At 39.8% G+C, this 18,533-nt stretch overlaps 1 protein-coding gene across 1 annotated transcript; it reads left to right on the forward strand.

Annotated features, from left to right (window-relative positions):
- Positions 1-384: 384 nt before the first annotated feature.
- On the forward strand, positions 385-1,296 carry LOC142150375 (olfactory receptor 5AP2-like). Its single transcript, XM_075205570.1, has one exon. It carries the CDS (start codon positions 385-387, stop codon positions 1,294-1,296), a length of 912 nt encoding a protein of 303 aa, XP_075061671.1.
- The last annotated feature ends 17,237 nt before the right edge of the window (positions 1,297-18,533 follow it).

The following is an 18,533-nucleotide window of genomic DNA, read 5'->3' on the forward strand; positions in this document are numbered from 1 at the left end:
GTTAACCTGGATGACTTTTTTCCAACCTCACACTGCAAGTGAGTGAGCACTCACACACCTTTCTGGTTTAGTCATTGGGTTTACACTGGACAATTTTGCTAGAGGAGTTTTCACTACCATTAACCATGACACTGTGTATGCTAGCCAGTAAACTCCGCATCTGAACACTTAATATAAATCTGACACCACTCTACAACCAGATCAGAGGGCTTTATATAAAAGGAAAATAATGCTGCCCCTTTAATTTTCCTTCCCATAATTTCTAGTTGCAGGTTGTCTTGTGTATTTTATGGCGTTATTTACATTATGTGCTTTGTGGTTTGTATTAGACTTGTGAACTAATGAGTTTTTGTTTTTTTTACCACTGCAGAGGAAACAGTGGACATGATAAATGTGACACAAGTGAGAGTCTTTGTGTTTTCCGGACTAACAGACAATGAAAACCTGGTCCCATTCCTCTTCGTATTCTTCTTGCTTATTTATATGGTGACCATAGTTGGCAATGTTGGCATGAGCACTGTTGTCCATAAGACCTCGAGACTGCACACTCCAATGTACTATTTCCTCAGTTTTCTCTCCATGGTGGACCTCTGCTACTCCTCAGTGATAACACCTAAAATGCTTTTTGACCTTTTGTCCAAGAAAAAGTCCATCTCCATCAATGGTTGTGCTCTTCAGTTCTTCTCCTTTGAATTCCTGGGAGCCACTGAGGCTCTCCTACTCTCAAACATGTCATATGATCGATATATAGCTATCTGCCATCCTCTCCATTATGTTTTAGTAATGACCAAGAAAAAATGTCTGTGTCTGGTTCTCCTTGCCTCATGTATTGGCTTCTTGCAGTCATCAGTGCAGACCAGCTGTGTTTTCAATCTACAATTTTGTGGTTCAAACCTTATTGAGCACTTCTATTGTGACCTTCTTCCGTTGCTCAGATTGTCCTGCTCTAGGACTCTCCCATGTGACATGATAGCTGTATTCTTCACATGTTCATGTGGTATTGGGTCTATGTTGACAATCCTGATCTCATACTCTCTAATTGTTTCTTCCATTTTATGTATGAAATCTGCTGGGGGCAGGCAGAAAGCCTTCAGTACGTGTTCTTCACATCTCATGTGTGTGTTCATCTTCTATGGGACCATTTTCTTCATTTACTTACGCTCTCCTGACAGTGTCTTTAATAAACGAGACAAGGTGGTCTCTGTCTTCTACACAGTAGTGATACCAATGTTAAATCCACTCATATACAGTCTGAGGAACCAAGAGGTGAAAATGGTCATTATGGATGCAGTTTGAAAATGTAAATGACCAAAGATTCAGCTTGTCCACGTACATCTTTTTTACAGTGTGTTCCAAACAGAAGACGACAAAAGAAAAATATTGATTGGCTTGGAAGAAACATAATTTTCTTTCTTTAATGTCTTAGCCACGTGTTACATTGGTGTCATTGTGGTCAGCAAGGGTAGCATAGCATTGAGATCAATGGATCTATTTCCTCATGGTTTTATCAAGTTGTGCTCCTTTTGATTTTAGAAAATTCTTGTGTAGAGAAGCCCTTTGTCAACCAAAACTAAGAAGATAAGAGGTGTGGTTGGCTGATTGTCGCACACAATGACAGAATGCTTTTATTGATTTTTCACTTTAATTGATAGATCCTGATGAGATGTTGATCAGAACGGCCTTTGTTGTTTTTCCCACACAATATTTTGAGCCTGGTTTGGCCCAACACAGTCAAACGATCTTTCCAAAGGAAAAACTTACTTTCACTAATGTTGATAGCATGGAAGTCTTTAATCTGACCTTCAATGATGTCAATGCTGAGAGATCCATGTAAAATAAATATAATAGTAACTAATATGCTGGTGCTGATACAATGATGAGGGAAAGAAGGAAAATTACACTCAATACACTACAAGAAATTTGCATATACTGATGCTTGTAAACTTCCCATGACAGAACTGAACATCTACAAAGAGAAATTTTACATAAATTTGAACTAATAACATGGTACTATCAGTGCCAATTTGTATACATTTCTCTGAATATGGCCATGTTTTTTTCATCAAAGAACTAATAAATTGTTTTGAGATAATTATTCTTTTGTAATATTTCGATTATTTAAGTATAGTCCATTCCCCCCTTTTGAGAAAACTTGATAATACTGGTTTGTCCAGATTCCTCAGTCTAGTAAAAGTATCAATGCTAGGAACTGATCCAGGTGAATTTAGTTCACTTTTAAGATATAACTGTATAGATGGAATTATATCGGATTCAGGATCCTTATAGAAGTGCTAAGTTTCAATTTATTCAATTGAAAGGTTTTAAAAGTCGTTAAACACAGTATTACGACAAGATGAAAGAATCGCTGGAAACAACAGGAAACTCTCGGTTAGGTAAAGTCCTAGAAGAAATATGAACTGTGACAGGATTCAGAGAATTATTGTTTCCATATTTAATTGAATTATCTATTTTCTTGTTTTGTTCTTTTGGTGGGTTTATGCTTCTATTCCTGTTCATTGGATTGATTTTCCAATGCCAGTCCTACGATTTAGTTTACACAGCTAAACCTTTAAATTTTTCTTCAGTGATTAAAACAATATAATTTTGTTTACTCATATGGAATCAACATTTACAAGTTTCCGGTTTATTATAACCAATAGCCGGAAGGTTGTTATGGTTTGGTTTTCTTAAACCTCATTTATCTAATGGGTTACTTGCTGTGCAAAAGTGCATATATATTAGACTGCTGTTCCATGGATCCTGACTTCGGCTACACTTCCTGTCTTGAACCCTCGCTTGCTATCTGTTCAAACCCGCAGAAATATTAACTCTATTGATTTTCTCTTGAACACTTCTCTCCTCAAATTTCTGCATTTTTCTCCCCTGATACGGCAGTACCTCATTTTCACAAAACCCTAGCAACTGCCCTTAATCAAGTGGCTCCAGCAGCTCTACATACTCTTCTTAGACTTTGTTGCCAACCGTGGCACACTAAGCTAACACAAGCTCTACAAAAACTTTCTCATAAATCAGAACGTCACTGGCATAAATCTTGTACCTCTAATGATTTCATCACATACACTGATATCTACCAGTTCAATGGAAATGCTATGGACACTGCAAAACGGACATACTTCCAATCTCGCATTTATGCTCAGGCTTCTAACCCCACACGTCTTTTTAACACATTTAAATCTCTTCTAAATCCTTCCACCCCAAACCCTCTGACTACCATCAGTGCACAGAATCTTGCTTCCTATTTCAAGGACTAAAAAGATTAGATCAGACTGGAAATGGCATCATCTCCCTCGTCAAGCTATCAGCGCAATTCCTTTGTAGAACCCTCTGACACTCACTCTTCATTTGATCCAACAAATGTAGAGGAAGTTTCTACTCTCTTCTCATCTTCCTACTCTATCTCTTATCCTCTGGATTCCATACCCTCATAAATTGGTAGGTCCCTGTCTCCTGTGCTCATTCCACTTCTAACTAAAATCTGTAATCTCTTTCTCTCTCTACTGGTATTTTTCCATCACTATTCAAGCATGCAGTGATTACTCCTATTTTGAAAAGACAAAATTCTGACCCAAACTCTATCAAATTACTGCCCCATCTTTCAGCTCGTATGACTCTCCAAGCTTCTCAAGAGAATTACATACACTCCCCTCACACACTTTCTTACAGCAAACAACCTACTGGATTCTCTTCAGTCTGGTTTTCACTCTCAACACTCTGCTGCGATGACCAAGGTTGTCAATGATTTAATCACTGCAAAAACTGAAGGCCATTACTCTCTTTAAATTCTCCTGGATCTCTCTGCTGCATGTGACACTGTTGACCATTCTCTCCTCATACAAACACTACAATTCCTAGGTCGTGAAGGCACTGTCCTATCCTGGTTCTCATCGTACCTATCTAATCATTCTTTCAGTGTTCATTTCTCTGGATCCACCTATGCTCTGCTTCCTTTATCAGTTGTACCACAAGACTCAGTCCTAGGTCCTCTGCTATTCTCTATCTCCAACACTTCTCTTGGAAATCTAATAAGCTACTTTGGATTTCAGTATCATCTCTATGATACACAAATTTATCTATCCATTTCATCTTGGATGACATCTCGACAAATCAAACTCAATCTTTGAAAAACTGAATTAATAATGTTCCCCACAAAACAGAAGTTTCCTGCCTGACATTTCTATTTCTGTTGATAACATGACCATAAATTACACCACACAAGCTCACTGCCTAGGTGTAATCCTTGACTCACAACTATCCTTTGTTCCCCACATTGACCCTATTTCTATATCATGTTACATACATCTAAGAACATTTCCAGAATACGCACATATCTCCCACAAGGCACTGCAAAAACCTTAATTCATGCACTCATCATCTCCCGCATCGACTATTGCAATTCCCTCCTTACTGGTCTTCCAAAAATCAGACTTAAACCCTTACAATCTATTTTGCATGCAGCAGCTAGATTGATTTTCCTTGCAAACCGATCTTCCTCTGCTGAGCCACTCTGTCAGTCTCTACATTGGTTGCCTGTTTTTCAATGAATCCAATATAAAACTCTTCTACTAACATACAAGGCCGTCAACAAAATTTCATCAACATACTTCTCCTCACTTGTCTCAAAATATCTCCCGACCCGACACCTCCATTATGCACAAGATCTGCTCTCTCTCTTCAACTCTCATCACATCCTCACAATCCCTGTTGCAGGACTTTTTCAGAATTCCCTCCCTCGCACAGTAAGACTCTCCTCTAGTCTTCAAACCTTCAAGCGCTCTCTGAAAACCCACCTCTTCAGACAAGCTTATGATATTCCTCAACCAGCATCTTAATCTCCCTAGGTTACCCTTTTACCACCCTCTACACAGCTAACACAAGACAACAACCCTCTGACCAACATTACCCTGTGACTGATCACACAGCCCACTCAATATTTTTTACCTAACTATTCTAGCTGCTGATCCATTGTGCAATATGATGCAGCATGTGCCCTTGTGTTTTAATCTCCCGTTGTCCCATAGATTGTAAGCTTGCAAGCAGGGCCCTCTTACCTCTCTGTATGTATGTATCACCCAGTATTATTTTATTAATGTTTGTTCCCAATTGTAAATCGCTACAGAATTTGCTGGCGTTATATAAACAAAGGTTTATGATGATTATGATGTTCTGTCCTTTGTGTATTCACTTTACTGCTGCCAACCCCTGACCTTTGAGTTGTCTTTGGTTGTTTTTCAGTTGTTATTTGGTGCTTTTGTTAGCCATTAGTTTAGACTGGTTTCAAGGCCACAACATGTGGTCCAAATTTCCTCGCAAGATCCTCTGGTGAAAACCAGATGGACCATTAGTCCCTACACCCCAAAGGAGCCAGTGTCAATTACCCGAGAAACAGAGAGTACACGCCTATAAAGGGGCTGATTATTTTACCTGCATGATCATTTCAACGTGGTTGATAGTGTTTTGAAATCCCAGAACCCATTGAGGATGTTATTGTTTTTTAAGCATTATTCCCTTACCTATCTGGAATAATGCTTAAAAATCAATAGATTCTGGGATTTCAAAACACTATCAACCATGTTGAAATGATCATGCAGGTAAATAATCAGTCAGGGGCTGAGGGTGTTTGTGACAGGATAGACCTCCTATGTCACCCTGTCTGTTGTGTTGCTGGGGACCGGCTGAGCTTGCCTTGCCTCATTCCCATTTTCTTTATCCCAAAGGCGCCCTATAACCGCAGTAGGAGAGGATATTGCTACTGCCACCACTAGGCTCCTTAGCGGCACTTAGTACCGCTACCTTCTGGGTAACACTCGCTGCTAGTATACCCCTTGCTGGTACACCTGAACTGGTACCCTTGATCTCTTGACTTTAGATCAGGGTTGCTGTGGATGGTTCCTTCTGACCTATCACACTCGCCAGAGCTGTAGGGTAGCGGGCAGAGCATTGGTACTGGATGCAGGGTCCCAACCTCAGAACAGCTGGATTACGAATTAGATTTGGTCTAATCTGCAGGTAACAGGAATTACAGCAGGGTAAGTAGTCATCAAAGCAGATTCTTGAAGCAGTGATGTTTTATTAGCTCAAGTGTCCTAATAAGTACAGTTACATACACTAGTTTGAGGTACTAGTGATATCCAGAAATACAGATGGTATAATAATACATGGTCAAACAGTGGACTCTTTATACAGATTTACACAGATTCCCTGGCAGGATGTAATCCAGCCTCCTGCCGCTGTGAACAATCCAGGTGTGTCACGTAGCTTGCCCATGGAAGGGTTTAACACCATTTTACATTGCTGCTAGCGGCACCACTATGTCTGAGGTTTTCTATGGAATGTTTACCATCAGGATATAACATTTCTATAATCTTGCTTTAAACTCATTTTAACTTGCAAAATTCATATTCATCTGTGATCTCTTGCATAGGGAGTCTACCAGCAAATATAATTACTTCCTCCTGTCTTTCAGGCTCAAAAGACGTTTTGGTCACTGAGCTATGAAAAGGTCTATTTAACACAAGATTGCCTGTCTCTAGACAGTTGCAAAACCCAAACATGACATACTGTCTTAGAAGTACATACATTTCCAAACAAAACACATACCAATATAAAAGGATAAGTACATTTGCAATAATATGCAGAGGTGCATTGCACTCCTAATTAAAATAAATATCTTCAATAAGTTATTTCTACTTGATCCAGACACATAATGTTGCAAACTGCATGTAGAAAAATACTGTTGCACACCGATCTAAAATACACTTAAAATACATTTATTCATGTCAACATTCTGGGAACGCCATGACCCATTTTTACAAGAGAAGGCATTTGTAATGACAAATACACAGACATATTATTCACAGTCCTTAGTGACTCTTCCTCCCATTTCTATTAACTGTTTTCTATAGATTCATAATGATCTTGTAAAATTAAAAGTAGATAGTCAATGTCTCCAGATGTCTAGGAATAATGCAGGGTAGATCAGTGGACATAACCAATTTAGATTTTAACATGACATTTGATACAATATGCTCAATAAATGAATTCAGAGGATTTTAAGGATAGAAATTGTAAAATTGAAATGTAACATAAGGAATAACTTATTCTTACATAAAGGATAATAGATCCATGGAATCTTCTCCCAGTAGTTGTGGTGGGAACTCATATAGTAAAAGAATTCTAGAATGCATGGAACCAACATATTCCTATTGTCAACACTTAGATCTAAATGATAAAAGAACACACAAAGACAGATTAGATTCTATGGGGAGACGTATGTGGGGTTAGACGTGTGTGATTTCTACACTAAGTGGGATTTTCTCACAAAGTGGACGAAAATGCACAGTTAGACAACACAGCAACTAATCCTCATGTTTCTCTTCTCTTTTCATCTTCAGGTATGTTCATCCATGCTGCTACTACTACTCTGATCATTAATCTGTGAAATTCATCCCTGCAATCTGTGTTTAAAAGTATGTTATAGGAAACTGTTATCTGTTTAAACTTAGGTTGGCACAGTCTTTTATTGCTGCCTAATTTATGATAGGTATCTGGCCTCCTCTATCCTTTCCCACAAATGTTTTCTTTTCCTTTGATTAGCTGACCAATTAGCACATCTGTAGTGTATTCCTAAATTAGACTGACTACATCTTAGCTTCATTCTATGGGGAGACGTATGTGGGATTAGACGTGTGTGATTTCTACACTAAGTGGGATTTTCTCACAAAGTGGACGAAAATGCACAGTTAGACAAACATTGGACTACATTTGACTTGATTTTACTCCCAGCAATAAGCTGCATCTGCCACAGCCTATTTCTGCACTACTTGTCTATTTATATGGAAGACTGCTAAGAGGTAATTCTTAAAATACCCTTGCTTGTTGCTTTTACCCCTTTTATCACAATGTTTCACAAATTGCTTTTCTTAGTCTCATTTCATGGCATGATCTTTAGGACTGTGTCATCTTTCACCCCTCCACCAACACACAAATTTGTTCATATTGCACCTGCATTACTCCACTCACCTCTATTTAACACCCATGAACTGTTATCCTATTTATTATCTCTAACAAGTACAGCCTCCACCTGTCGCCAGAAAATAAAAGTCACACATCTTACAATCCCCTTGCCTATCTTTCACTCACTCTGCTTCTATTACCTGGTGATATATCACCTAATCCAGGTCCCCCACACTCCTCACACACACATACATCAGAACACTACCATTCTATAGCAAACCTCAAACACATCACCTGTCTCCCCTCTCTTCCCAAGTCCTTTAAATGTGCCCTTTGGAATGCACGCTCTGTTTGTAACAAACTTACCTCCGTTCATGATCTCTTCCTCTCAAAAAACCTCAACCTTCTGGCAATAACAGAAACATGGCTCATGCAATCAGACACTGCCTCACCTGCAGCACTTTCACATGGTGGCCTAAATCTCACCCACACCTCCAGACCTGAAGGCAGACAAGGAGGTGGGGTTGGACTACTTCTCTCCCCACAGTGCACATACACAGTTCTACCAAATGTCCCATCACTCACGTTCACATCTTTTGAAGTACATGCTATTCGCATTTTTAATCCATTCTCCCTACGTGTTGCGGTGATCTATCGTCCCCCTGGAGCACACCAACAATTTATTGAGGATTTCTCTGCATGGCTCCCTCACTTCTTATCTTCAAACATCCCCACCATCATCATGGGTGACTTCAACATCCCCATTGATAACCCACCTTCCAAAGCTGCTTCCAAACTACTCTCTCTAACATCCTCACTTGACCTCTCCCAGTGGATTGAATCATCTACTCATAAGGATGGCCACTGCCTTGATCTTGTTTTCTCTAGACTATGCTCAGTTTCTAATTTTATTAATACACCCTTCCCCCTCTCGGATCATCACCTTATCAGCTACACTCTCACCCCCACTGCTCTAACCTCTCTACTGTCTAACTCAACCAAGCCTCCTCATACTCATAGAAATCTTAATTCTATTAATCTTCAACAATTTTCCACCTCTCTCCAACACCTTCTCTCCCCTATCTCTACATTCTCATCCCCTGAGATGGCAGTACCTCATTTTCACCTAACCTTAGCAACGGCCCTTGATCAAGTGGCTCCAGTGACACTTCATACTACACGTCGACTTCGATGTCAACCGTGGCACACCAAAGCAACACGAAATCTTCAAAAACTGTCCCGTAAAGCAGAACGTCACTGGCGTAAATCTCGAAGCTCTAATGACTTCTTCACATATACTTCTGTCTACCACTCCTATCGAAATGCTCTGGACACTGCAAAACAAACATACTTTCAATCTCTTATCTATGCTCAGGCTTCTAACCCCAAACGCCTTTTCAATACATTTAATCATCTTCTCAATCCTCCCACCCCGAACCCTCCATCTACTATCAGTGCTCAGGATCTTGCTTCCTACTTCAAGGACAAGATTGACAAGATCAGACTAGAAATGGTATCCTCTTCCTCAACAAGCCATCAGCTCATTTCCTTCCCACTACCCTCTGACACCCTTTCTTCATTTGACCCCACAAATGAAGAGGAAATTTCTACGCTCTTCTTATCTTCCTACTCTACCTCCTGTCCTCTTGATCCTATTCCCTCGCAAATTGGTAGATCCCTGTCTTCTGTGCTCATTTCACCTCTAACTCAAATCTGTAATCTCTCACTCTCTACTGGCATCTTTCCATCACTATACAAGCATGCAGTGATTACTCCTATTCTAAAAAAACAAAACTCCGACCCAAACTCTCTCTCAAATTAACGTCCCATCTCTCAGCTCCCTTGCCCCTCCAAGCTTCTAGAGAGACTTGCCTACACTCGCCTCACACGCTTTCTTTCCGCAAACAACCTGTTGGATCCTCTTCAGTCTGGCTTTCGTTCTCAACACTCCACAGAGACTGCGCTGACCAAGGTTGTTAATGATCTGATCACTGCTAAGACTGAACGCCATTACTCTCTCCTAATTCTCCTGGATCTCTCGGCTGCATTTGACACCGTTGACCACTCTCTTCTCATACAAACGCTGCAATCCCTAGGTCTTCAAGACACAGTTCTATCCTGGTTCTCATCTTACCTCTCTAATCGCTCTTTCACTGTTAATTTTTTTGGAGCCACCTCTGCTCCGCTTCCCCTATCAGTTGGAGTACCACAAGGCTCGGTGCTAGGTCCTCTGCTGTTCTCTATCTATACCGCTTCTCTTGGAAATCTAATAAGTTCCTTTGGCTTTCAGTATCATCTCTATGCGGATGATACCCAAATCTATCTATCCTCTCCTGATATCTCGACATCTGTGTTGTCCCGTGTAACTGACTGTCTTTCTGCCATTTCATCTTGGATGTCCTCTCATCAACTCAAACTTAATCTTTCTAAAACAGAGTTAATAATATTCCCACCCGCCAACAAGAGCATACCTGACATTTCTATCTCTGTTGATAACCTGACCATAAATCCCACCCCACAAGCTCGCTGCCTAGGTGTAATCCTTGATTCACGCCTATCCTTTGTTCCCCACATTGACTCTATATCTAAATCATGTTACATACATCTAAAGAACATTTCCAGAATCCGCACATATCTCACACAAGACACTGCTAAAATCTTAATTCATGCACTAATCATCTCCCGCATTGACTATTGCAATTCCCTCCTTACTGGTCTTCCCAAAAACAGACTCAAACCCCTAAAATCTATTTTGCATGCTTCGGCAAGACTGATTTTCCTTGCAAATAGCTATTCCTCTGTTGAATCACTCTGTATGTCTCTACACTGGCTGCCTGTCTTCTACCGAATCCAATATAAAATACTTTTACTAACCTACAAGGCCATCAACAAAGCTGCACCAACATACATCTCCTCTCTTGTCTCAAAATATCTCCCAACTCGGCAACTCCGTTCTGCAAAAGATCTGCGTCTCTCATCCACCCTCATTACATCCTCCCATTCCCGGTTACAGGACTTTTTTCGGGCTGCACCCACTCTATGGAACTCTCTCCCTCGCACAATAAGACTCTCCTCTGTTCTACAAACTTTCAAGCGTTCTCTGAAAACCTACCTATTCAGACAAGCTTATAATATTCCTCAACCACCATCTTAACCTCACTACCTTTAGCCTGTTACACAATTTCACACAAGACAACTACCCCCGGACCAACATTGTTGTGTGACAGGATCATTTAGCTTATGAGTCACCTTACCTTTGCAGTCTGGCTGGGCCAAGATGCAAAATGTATACTTAACCTCATGTGTCAATCTCCCATTGTCCCATAGATTGTAAGCTTGCGAGCAGGGCCTTCTCACCTCTTTGTCTGTTTTACCCAGTTTGTTTATTAGTTTATTACGTTTGTCCCCAATTGTAAAGCGCTACGGAATATGTTGGCGCTATATAAATAAATGATGATGATGATGATGATGATTAGATTGATCTGTAAGACCCATCCACCCATCAGATTCTATGTTTACAGAACAAATCTAGTTCTAGGTGAGTGGCTCTGTCACATTAGCATTTCCTCAATTAGTGGACTCTAATTTGCAATCACTGGGGAACAACCTTCCATTATTTCAATGGAGTACTTCAGATGTTCTGCAAGAAAAACAACAACACAAATGACCCATGTAAGATGAATTATTGGTGTTAGTATCTATGAATATTTCTACATTGCATACAAATTTTGACATTCTATCAGATCTTAAAGGTGTTAATTATTTTCTCAAGAAAGAAAAAAAAAATGTGTCCACCTTCTGAGTCCATGTTTAATATTTTGGAAATAATTTTATCATGTCATTACGTGAAGATTGAGTAGGATTTTTATCTATAGATGTTCATGGGTGACCTGGGCAGTTTCACAACAGTGGAATATACAAACCTCTAAATGGGGTATTTGGTGGAATGTACCATCTTTCCCTCACCTCTGTTTCTGCATTATAACATTTAATTTGATTCTACATTTATTAATTAAGTTGAGAACTAAATTCCACTCAGAGATATTATGTGAGTGCAGTACTCGAAGTGGGGAGTTATGTGCCAGTATAACATTCCGGCACTTTTTCACCCCACTTTCTTACAGGCATCCAGGGCCGATGGAATGCTGGGTAAGCAAGGCGGGGGACGCCATGCCTGAGAGGAGCACCACTATGCCTGCCTTCTCCGCTTGTCCACCAGCCCAGTAAATACATACTTGGTGCCAGTGGCGGCACCCTTCATCTTTTATTTTATTGATGTCTGAGAATCAAGAAACAATGAATGATTCTGATTGAGCACTTATAAGAATCAAAAGTAAACAGCTTGTAAGGGGTTCAAACCCCAGAAATATTGATATTGCCTTCTAACTGCACATACTCATTCTTTAAAGGTTTTCCACTTTGGGTTCATTTATATTGAGAGTGGTTACATATATGTCTCTCTTTCTCTCTTTATTTAACACGCCTATATCTGTGGACAATATCGGAGAAGCTCCTTGCGAGACACGCTTGTCTATACAGGACCTTGGGTACACTGAGAATATTGATCCCCTTTTTCAATGTTTCAGACATTTCGGGACATTTTACCTGTGTATTTAATTTGAATGATATGTTTTATATCTTATGATTTACACTATATCATCTAAAGAGAGCTTCAGTTTATATACGCCCAAAATATGCACATTGTTGAATTTATATCAAAGAATGGAGGGGGATACAGTGTGACGAAGGAGGGAATACAGTATGATGAAGGAAGGTGCAGTGTTATGAATGAAGCACAGTGTGATGAAGGAGGCTACTGTGTGATGATGAAGGATGGGGCACAGTGTGATGATGGAGGGTGCAGTGTAATGAAGGAGGATGCTGTGTGATGATGGAGGGTGCTGTGTGATAATGGAGGGGGCACAGTGTGATGAAGGAAGGTGCACTGTGATGAAAGAGGCTGCTGTGTAATGATGAAGGAGGGGGCACAGTGTGATGATGGAGGGTGCAGTGTGATGATGAAGGAGGGAGCACAGTGTGATGATGGAGGGTGCAGTGTAATGATGATGGAGGAGGGGGCACAGTGTGATGATGGAGGGTGCAGTGTGATGATGAAAGAGGGGGCACAGTGTGATGATGGAGGGTGTAGTGTGATGAAGGAAGCACAGTGTGATGAAGTTGGGAATACAATGTAATGAAGGGGTAGCAGTGTCATGAAGGAGGCTGTAGTGTTATGTAGTAGGATACAGTGTAATGGAGGAAGGTGCAGTGAGATGATGGAGGGGCAAAACTGTGAACTCATTAGGAGAGGTAATAATAAGAGCAGGAACAGAGATAGACATAGAGAATCAAGGAGTAAGGGAGGAGCGAGAGAAGCAGGAAATGAGGCACAGGGGAGCTGGTAGGGAGGGAGAGAGGGGGAGACCTGCAATGAAAATAGGGACACATTGGAACAGAGAAAGGAACAGACAAGGGAAAGATAAAGGGTAACATGGAAGATATAAGGGAGATATTTTGGATATTTGTATTATAATATTATGTAGATATGAGGGATAATGTAAGTACACAAAGGAGACAGGAGGGAGAGGTAGAGAGACACAGAGGAAAAGTAATTGGAAACAGGAAATGTGGGGGACACAGGGTGGATAGTGTTACATCATTTAATATGTTTTATACTACACTATATAGTGTTAAAATGCATCTAAAATTTATTTCACTATATCAAAACCCTTAAACTTTTGGGGGTCCTAGGCAGCCCCCAGCCGTTCATTTCAGCTAAAGTTCCATACCAGCACTTCTAAGTTTCCACTTTGACCACTGTGCGAAATGATTTATTTTATTGATGCACTGGGTCATAATAAGGACAGCAAGTTGCAGTAACAGTATTCTTAGCTTCCAGACCCAGCTTGGTATGAGGAGCATTCCTTTCACCCATAGAGTACGTGGGATTTGTAGTGAAGAAGAGGTTTTAAGGAGTCACTGATGGAAGTACAGTCTCAATGTACATGGGGTACCTATAATATCAGAGGCAACTTCTGATGTCAGTGAACCGATAGGCAATGATTTCTAGAGACAAATATTCAACTATAAAAAGTGCCCCCTTCAGGTTTACATATGTAGAAAACATTTAAAGGTCAACTTGTCTGTGCAGATCCTGTTGATAAATGTAGGTTACAAGCTACAAGTGTCCTTATTGTAATATCTGAAATTCCCTTATTACAGGGAAACCATTTCCACTCCCAATGTAGCGGCACAGAATTTGTGCAATTTACAATGACAATACAGGTTGTTGTGTCTATCTCCTCACATGTCCTTGTTATTGGATATGGGGGTAAAAAACAAATGATCCTTTAAAAGACATTTTCATAAACATAGAAACACATTTAAAATTGTTATGTTAAGACACAGGTGCGGCCGATACTTGTCCTGGTGCAGTCAGAGATACGCTGCTCTTCAGATCTAAGGCTTGCACCTGGACCAGAGCTGGTGCAACTGATGGGTGATAATGATGACCAAACACGGCTGTGACGCTCACAATCTACTGGGATGATCAACATTTCACCTACACACCTGACACATCTCATCTCATAAAACAACACTATATAAGATCTTGGCAGGGGAACGCCATTGTGACATTTTGATTCCCAAAAGCCCCAACAAACTTCTAACTGTGCCCCGAATAGAGGTAGGTGAAAGTGTGCGTCTCAGTAACAACAGAAGAAAGTTATTTTATCTAAAAAGCGTTGCATATGTTAGCATGTGCGGATGTTTGAAATGATCTTTCTGACCCTTTTCGAAGCATTTGCAGAAATTTGCCTTGCAAGACATTTTTATATATATTTTATATCAATTTTTATATTCATACCTACAGTATTTTTTTTCTAAGTAGACATTTTTTTCAATTTAACATTAAGCGCTTTATTATATTGAATTGTTTTTACATTTTTAGTACAGGATCTTAAAATAATTATATTAACATGGAAGATGCTGTGGTAGCTGTACAATAGAAGTGGTCTATACGGTTTGATCCACAGAATCGGAGACTGAATTCAAAGCTGGTCTACACTGATGGCAACAAGAGGCCAATAGCTGAAGCAAGGAGCCTGACACAAATATTTTTCTCGGACATTATTGATATATATATCTGCTTGAGAGTAGGAGACCCTCATTGACTGCTAAAGTAGCCATTAAATTGAGCTGAAGAGCACAACCATTGATTGAGATAGTCTCTATCTTGAACTAAACGTCATAAAGCTTTTTAGGTGTCATTGAGGAGTAGCGGAGATAAACCATGGAGAGGTTGCCCAGGAAGTAGTACATTGGAATGTGGAGGTCCTATGGACAACAGTCATCGTGCCAAGGTTGCCAACTATGCTTACCATGTAAACAAGCAAGAAAAATATAAAGAGGAATGGGGAAAAGTTTTAATTGTCTGTTAGTTTGGAAAACAAGACACTAACTTGTGTCTTCTTGATGACGTTTACTGATTTCTTCCTCTGCCATGGTTAAAAAATACAGAATAACTTTAATTTACAGCAAACCACAAATGTGCAATACAATATATAAAGTCAGGAAATACACAAAACAACCTGCATCTAGGATTTGTAGGATGCAAAATAAAAGTGACCTCACTATTTGTCCTTTAAATGCTGTGGTGTGGAGGGTTGTCCACCTTAATTATCTCAACCTTTTATGAACAAAACAGAATTCTTCTTATTTCTCTAAGTGTCAACTTCAATTTCCATTTACAGCAGCACTCAACATCACCCCTTTAAATCAGTACTCCAAGATTCCAGAAATCTGTGACAGGATGGACCGCCTATGCCACTCTGTCTGTTCCTGCTGGAAACCGGCTGGGCTTACTTTGCCACCGTTCCCTTATGTTATCCCAAATGCGCCCTCTTGCCGCAGTAGGAGGGGCTTATAATACTGCCACCACTGAACTCCTTTATGGCGCTCAGAACCACGTTCCTTCTGGGTGACTGTCACTGCAAGTGTACTCCTGTACTTGGGACCTCTTACTCCGGATCCTGGTTGCTGTGGATGGATCCTCCCTGGCCTATCACACTGACCAGAGCTGCTGGTAGTAGGCAGAGCGGTGGTACTGGAAAAGCATGAGTCCAAACCTCAGAATCAGCCGGAGAACGGATTAGATTTTAGGGTCTAATCGACAGGTCACAGGATTACAGTGATATTGAAGACGTTGTCAAGCAGGTCTTTGAAGCAAGATGTTTATTTGCTCTCACTGATTAGAGGTATCAGTGGTCAGGTCAGATGGAACATCAAGGGGCAATACGGTGGCTAAGAGATTAGCACCTCTGCCTTACAGCACTGGGGTCATGAGTTCAATTCCCAAACATGGCCTTATCTGTGTGGAGTTTGTATGTTCTCCCCGTGTTTGCATGGGTTTCCTCTGGGTGCTCCGGTTTCCCCCCACACTCCAAAAACATACTGGTAGGTTAATTGGCTGCTATTAAATTTCCCTTTGTCTCTCTCGGTCTGTGTATGTGTATGTTAGGGAATTTAGACTGTAAGCTCCAATGGGGCAGTGACTGATGTGAATAAGTTCTCTGTACAGCACTGCAGAAGCAGTGGCGCTATATAAATAAATGGTGATGATGATGATGATGAAAATATAAAGAGGAATGGGGAAAAGTTTTAATTTTCTGTTAGTCTGGAAAGCAAGATGCTAACTTGTGTCTTCTTGATGCCGTCCACTGATTTCTTTCTCTGTCATGGTTAAAAAATACAGAATAATTTTAATTTACAAGTTTAAAGCAAACCACAAAGGTTCAATACAATATTTTAAGTTAGGAAATACACAAAACAATCTGCATCTAGGATTTGTAGGATGCAAAGTAAAAGTGACCTCACTATTTGTCCTTTGAATGATGTGGTGTGGAGTGTTGTACACCCTCAATGAGCTTCTATATCAATATTTGTTTATCTTAATGCCAGGACCTTGCTTATCTCAACCTTTTATGAACAATACAGAAATCTTCATATTTCTCTAAGTGTCGACTTCAATTTCCATTTACAGCAGCACTCAACATCAGCCCTTTAAATCAGTACTCCAAGATCACTTACTAGGTCTCTGTCTTGCTGAATTGATTGCAATTAATTTATGTTAAAGAAAAAGGTTCTTGAAAGATTTCCTGATGCACCCAAACACAGGCACACAGAAACTGTCACGAGTCAAAGAATTTATGAAATTAAAATAGACAGTTAGACTTATCTTCTGAGCAGGAATCCACTCTACTGCAGGACTCGCAGACATATGAATTTTAGTTTCTCAACATAGGGTGGACGCACCAGAGAATGTAAGAACGCTTAATGTTCTATACTTTTTAATTTAACTCTTGTATTGATAAAACAAATTCCTGGTTTAAGAGTCTCTTCGGAGAAGCTGGAGCGAACATAGGGACGAAGGACATATTCTGTTTCATAGTCCTGTTTTGCGAGTGCTAGGCACAGCGTTTGTTTTAATAGGGCATATTACGTTTCTATACTGCCACAGATTTATGCATAAAGATATAATAGAAATTCTGTTTTGTTTGTATATAGTAAAGTAATTTGTTAAACGTATTTAAAAATACATGATTGCCAACAATAGGAAATTTTACTAGCAAAGTGTGTTTATGAATGTGCACGTATGTGTAGCGAAGAGATTACACTGTATAGTCACGCAACACAGATGGTTAATGACACTGCCTCATGTTTCGCATATGTATTGGCATGATATGCAGGCGGTTAATAGTACTCTCCGGCCTAGCGTATGATTGGTACACAACGCGGATGATTAATGGTATCATCCAGCTAAGCAATTAAAACCTTTTGGAACATGGTAAACTGTATTGTAATATATTATACTATAATCTAATTGTGTTAAATATATACAGAGTTTACCCCGTAAAGAAAAATATTTTCTAAACGGGAAGGGATACTTTGCAGGAACAAGTTTTTAAGCGGGAAGGTTAGATTCCTCGTGGGAGGTTGGATACCTCACATAGATAGAAAAATATTTTCTAAGCAGAAAGGAATACCTCAAAGGAAAATAAAATTCCAGTCAGGAAGTGGTTCCTCATTGGGAGAAAACGTTCCCAGTGTGAAGAGTGAGGAAATGTCGCTTTAGTAACGTTAACGACTCCGCAGATGCGCAAATCATGTGAGACCTGTATTGGTTAATAATTTGGTCTTTTTTAACCTACCCAAGTGTCATAAGACCATAAGTATATGGTAGGACCGTAAGGATCTATAATATACATTATGAGTATAGACTTAGAGCAAGTGTGTATTGTGAGAATTGGAAAAAGAAAAAAGTAATAACTGCTGAATGTGTGAAAAATTCTACTAATGTTAGTAGTTTTGAACCTGATATATTGAATACAGTTAAAGATAAGATTTGAATGCTAAGTTCAAGAAAATTAAGGATTAAACATATCACGTGTTTAAATTTGTGGCAGTGCGAAGCTAAGGTTTGGTAGGCAAGAAATTAGCACAGGAGAATAAAGACAATTGTTTAAAATCTGAACAAGCAACAGCAACACCCCCACCTTATG

This window comes from Mixophyes fleayi, chromosome 4 (genome assembly GCF_038048845.1).
Source record: "Mixophyes fleayi isolate aMixFle1 chromosome 4, aMixFle1.hap1, whole genome shotgun sequence".
Lineage (NCBI taxonomy): Eukaryota > Metazoa > Chordata > Amphibia > Anura > Limnodynastidae > Mixophyes > Mixophyes fleayi.

What these genes read in the sequence shown, in the direction of transcription:
- LOC142150375 (XM_075205570.1), top strand. Translation starts at nt 385, where the DNA reads ATGATAAATGTGACACAAGTGAGAGTCTTTGTGTTTTCCGGACTAACA.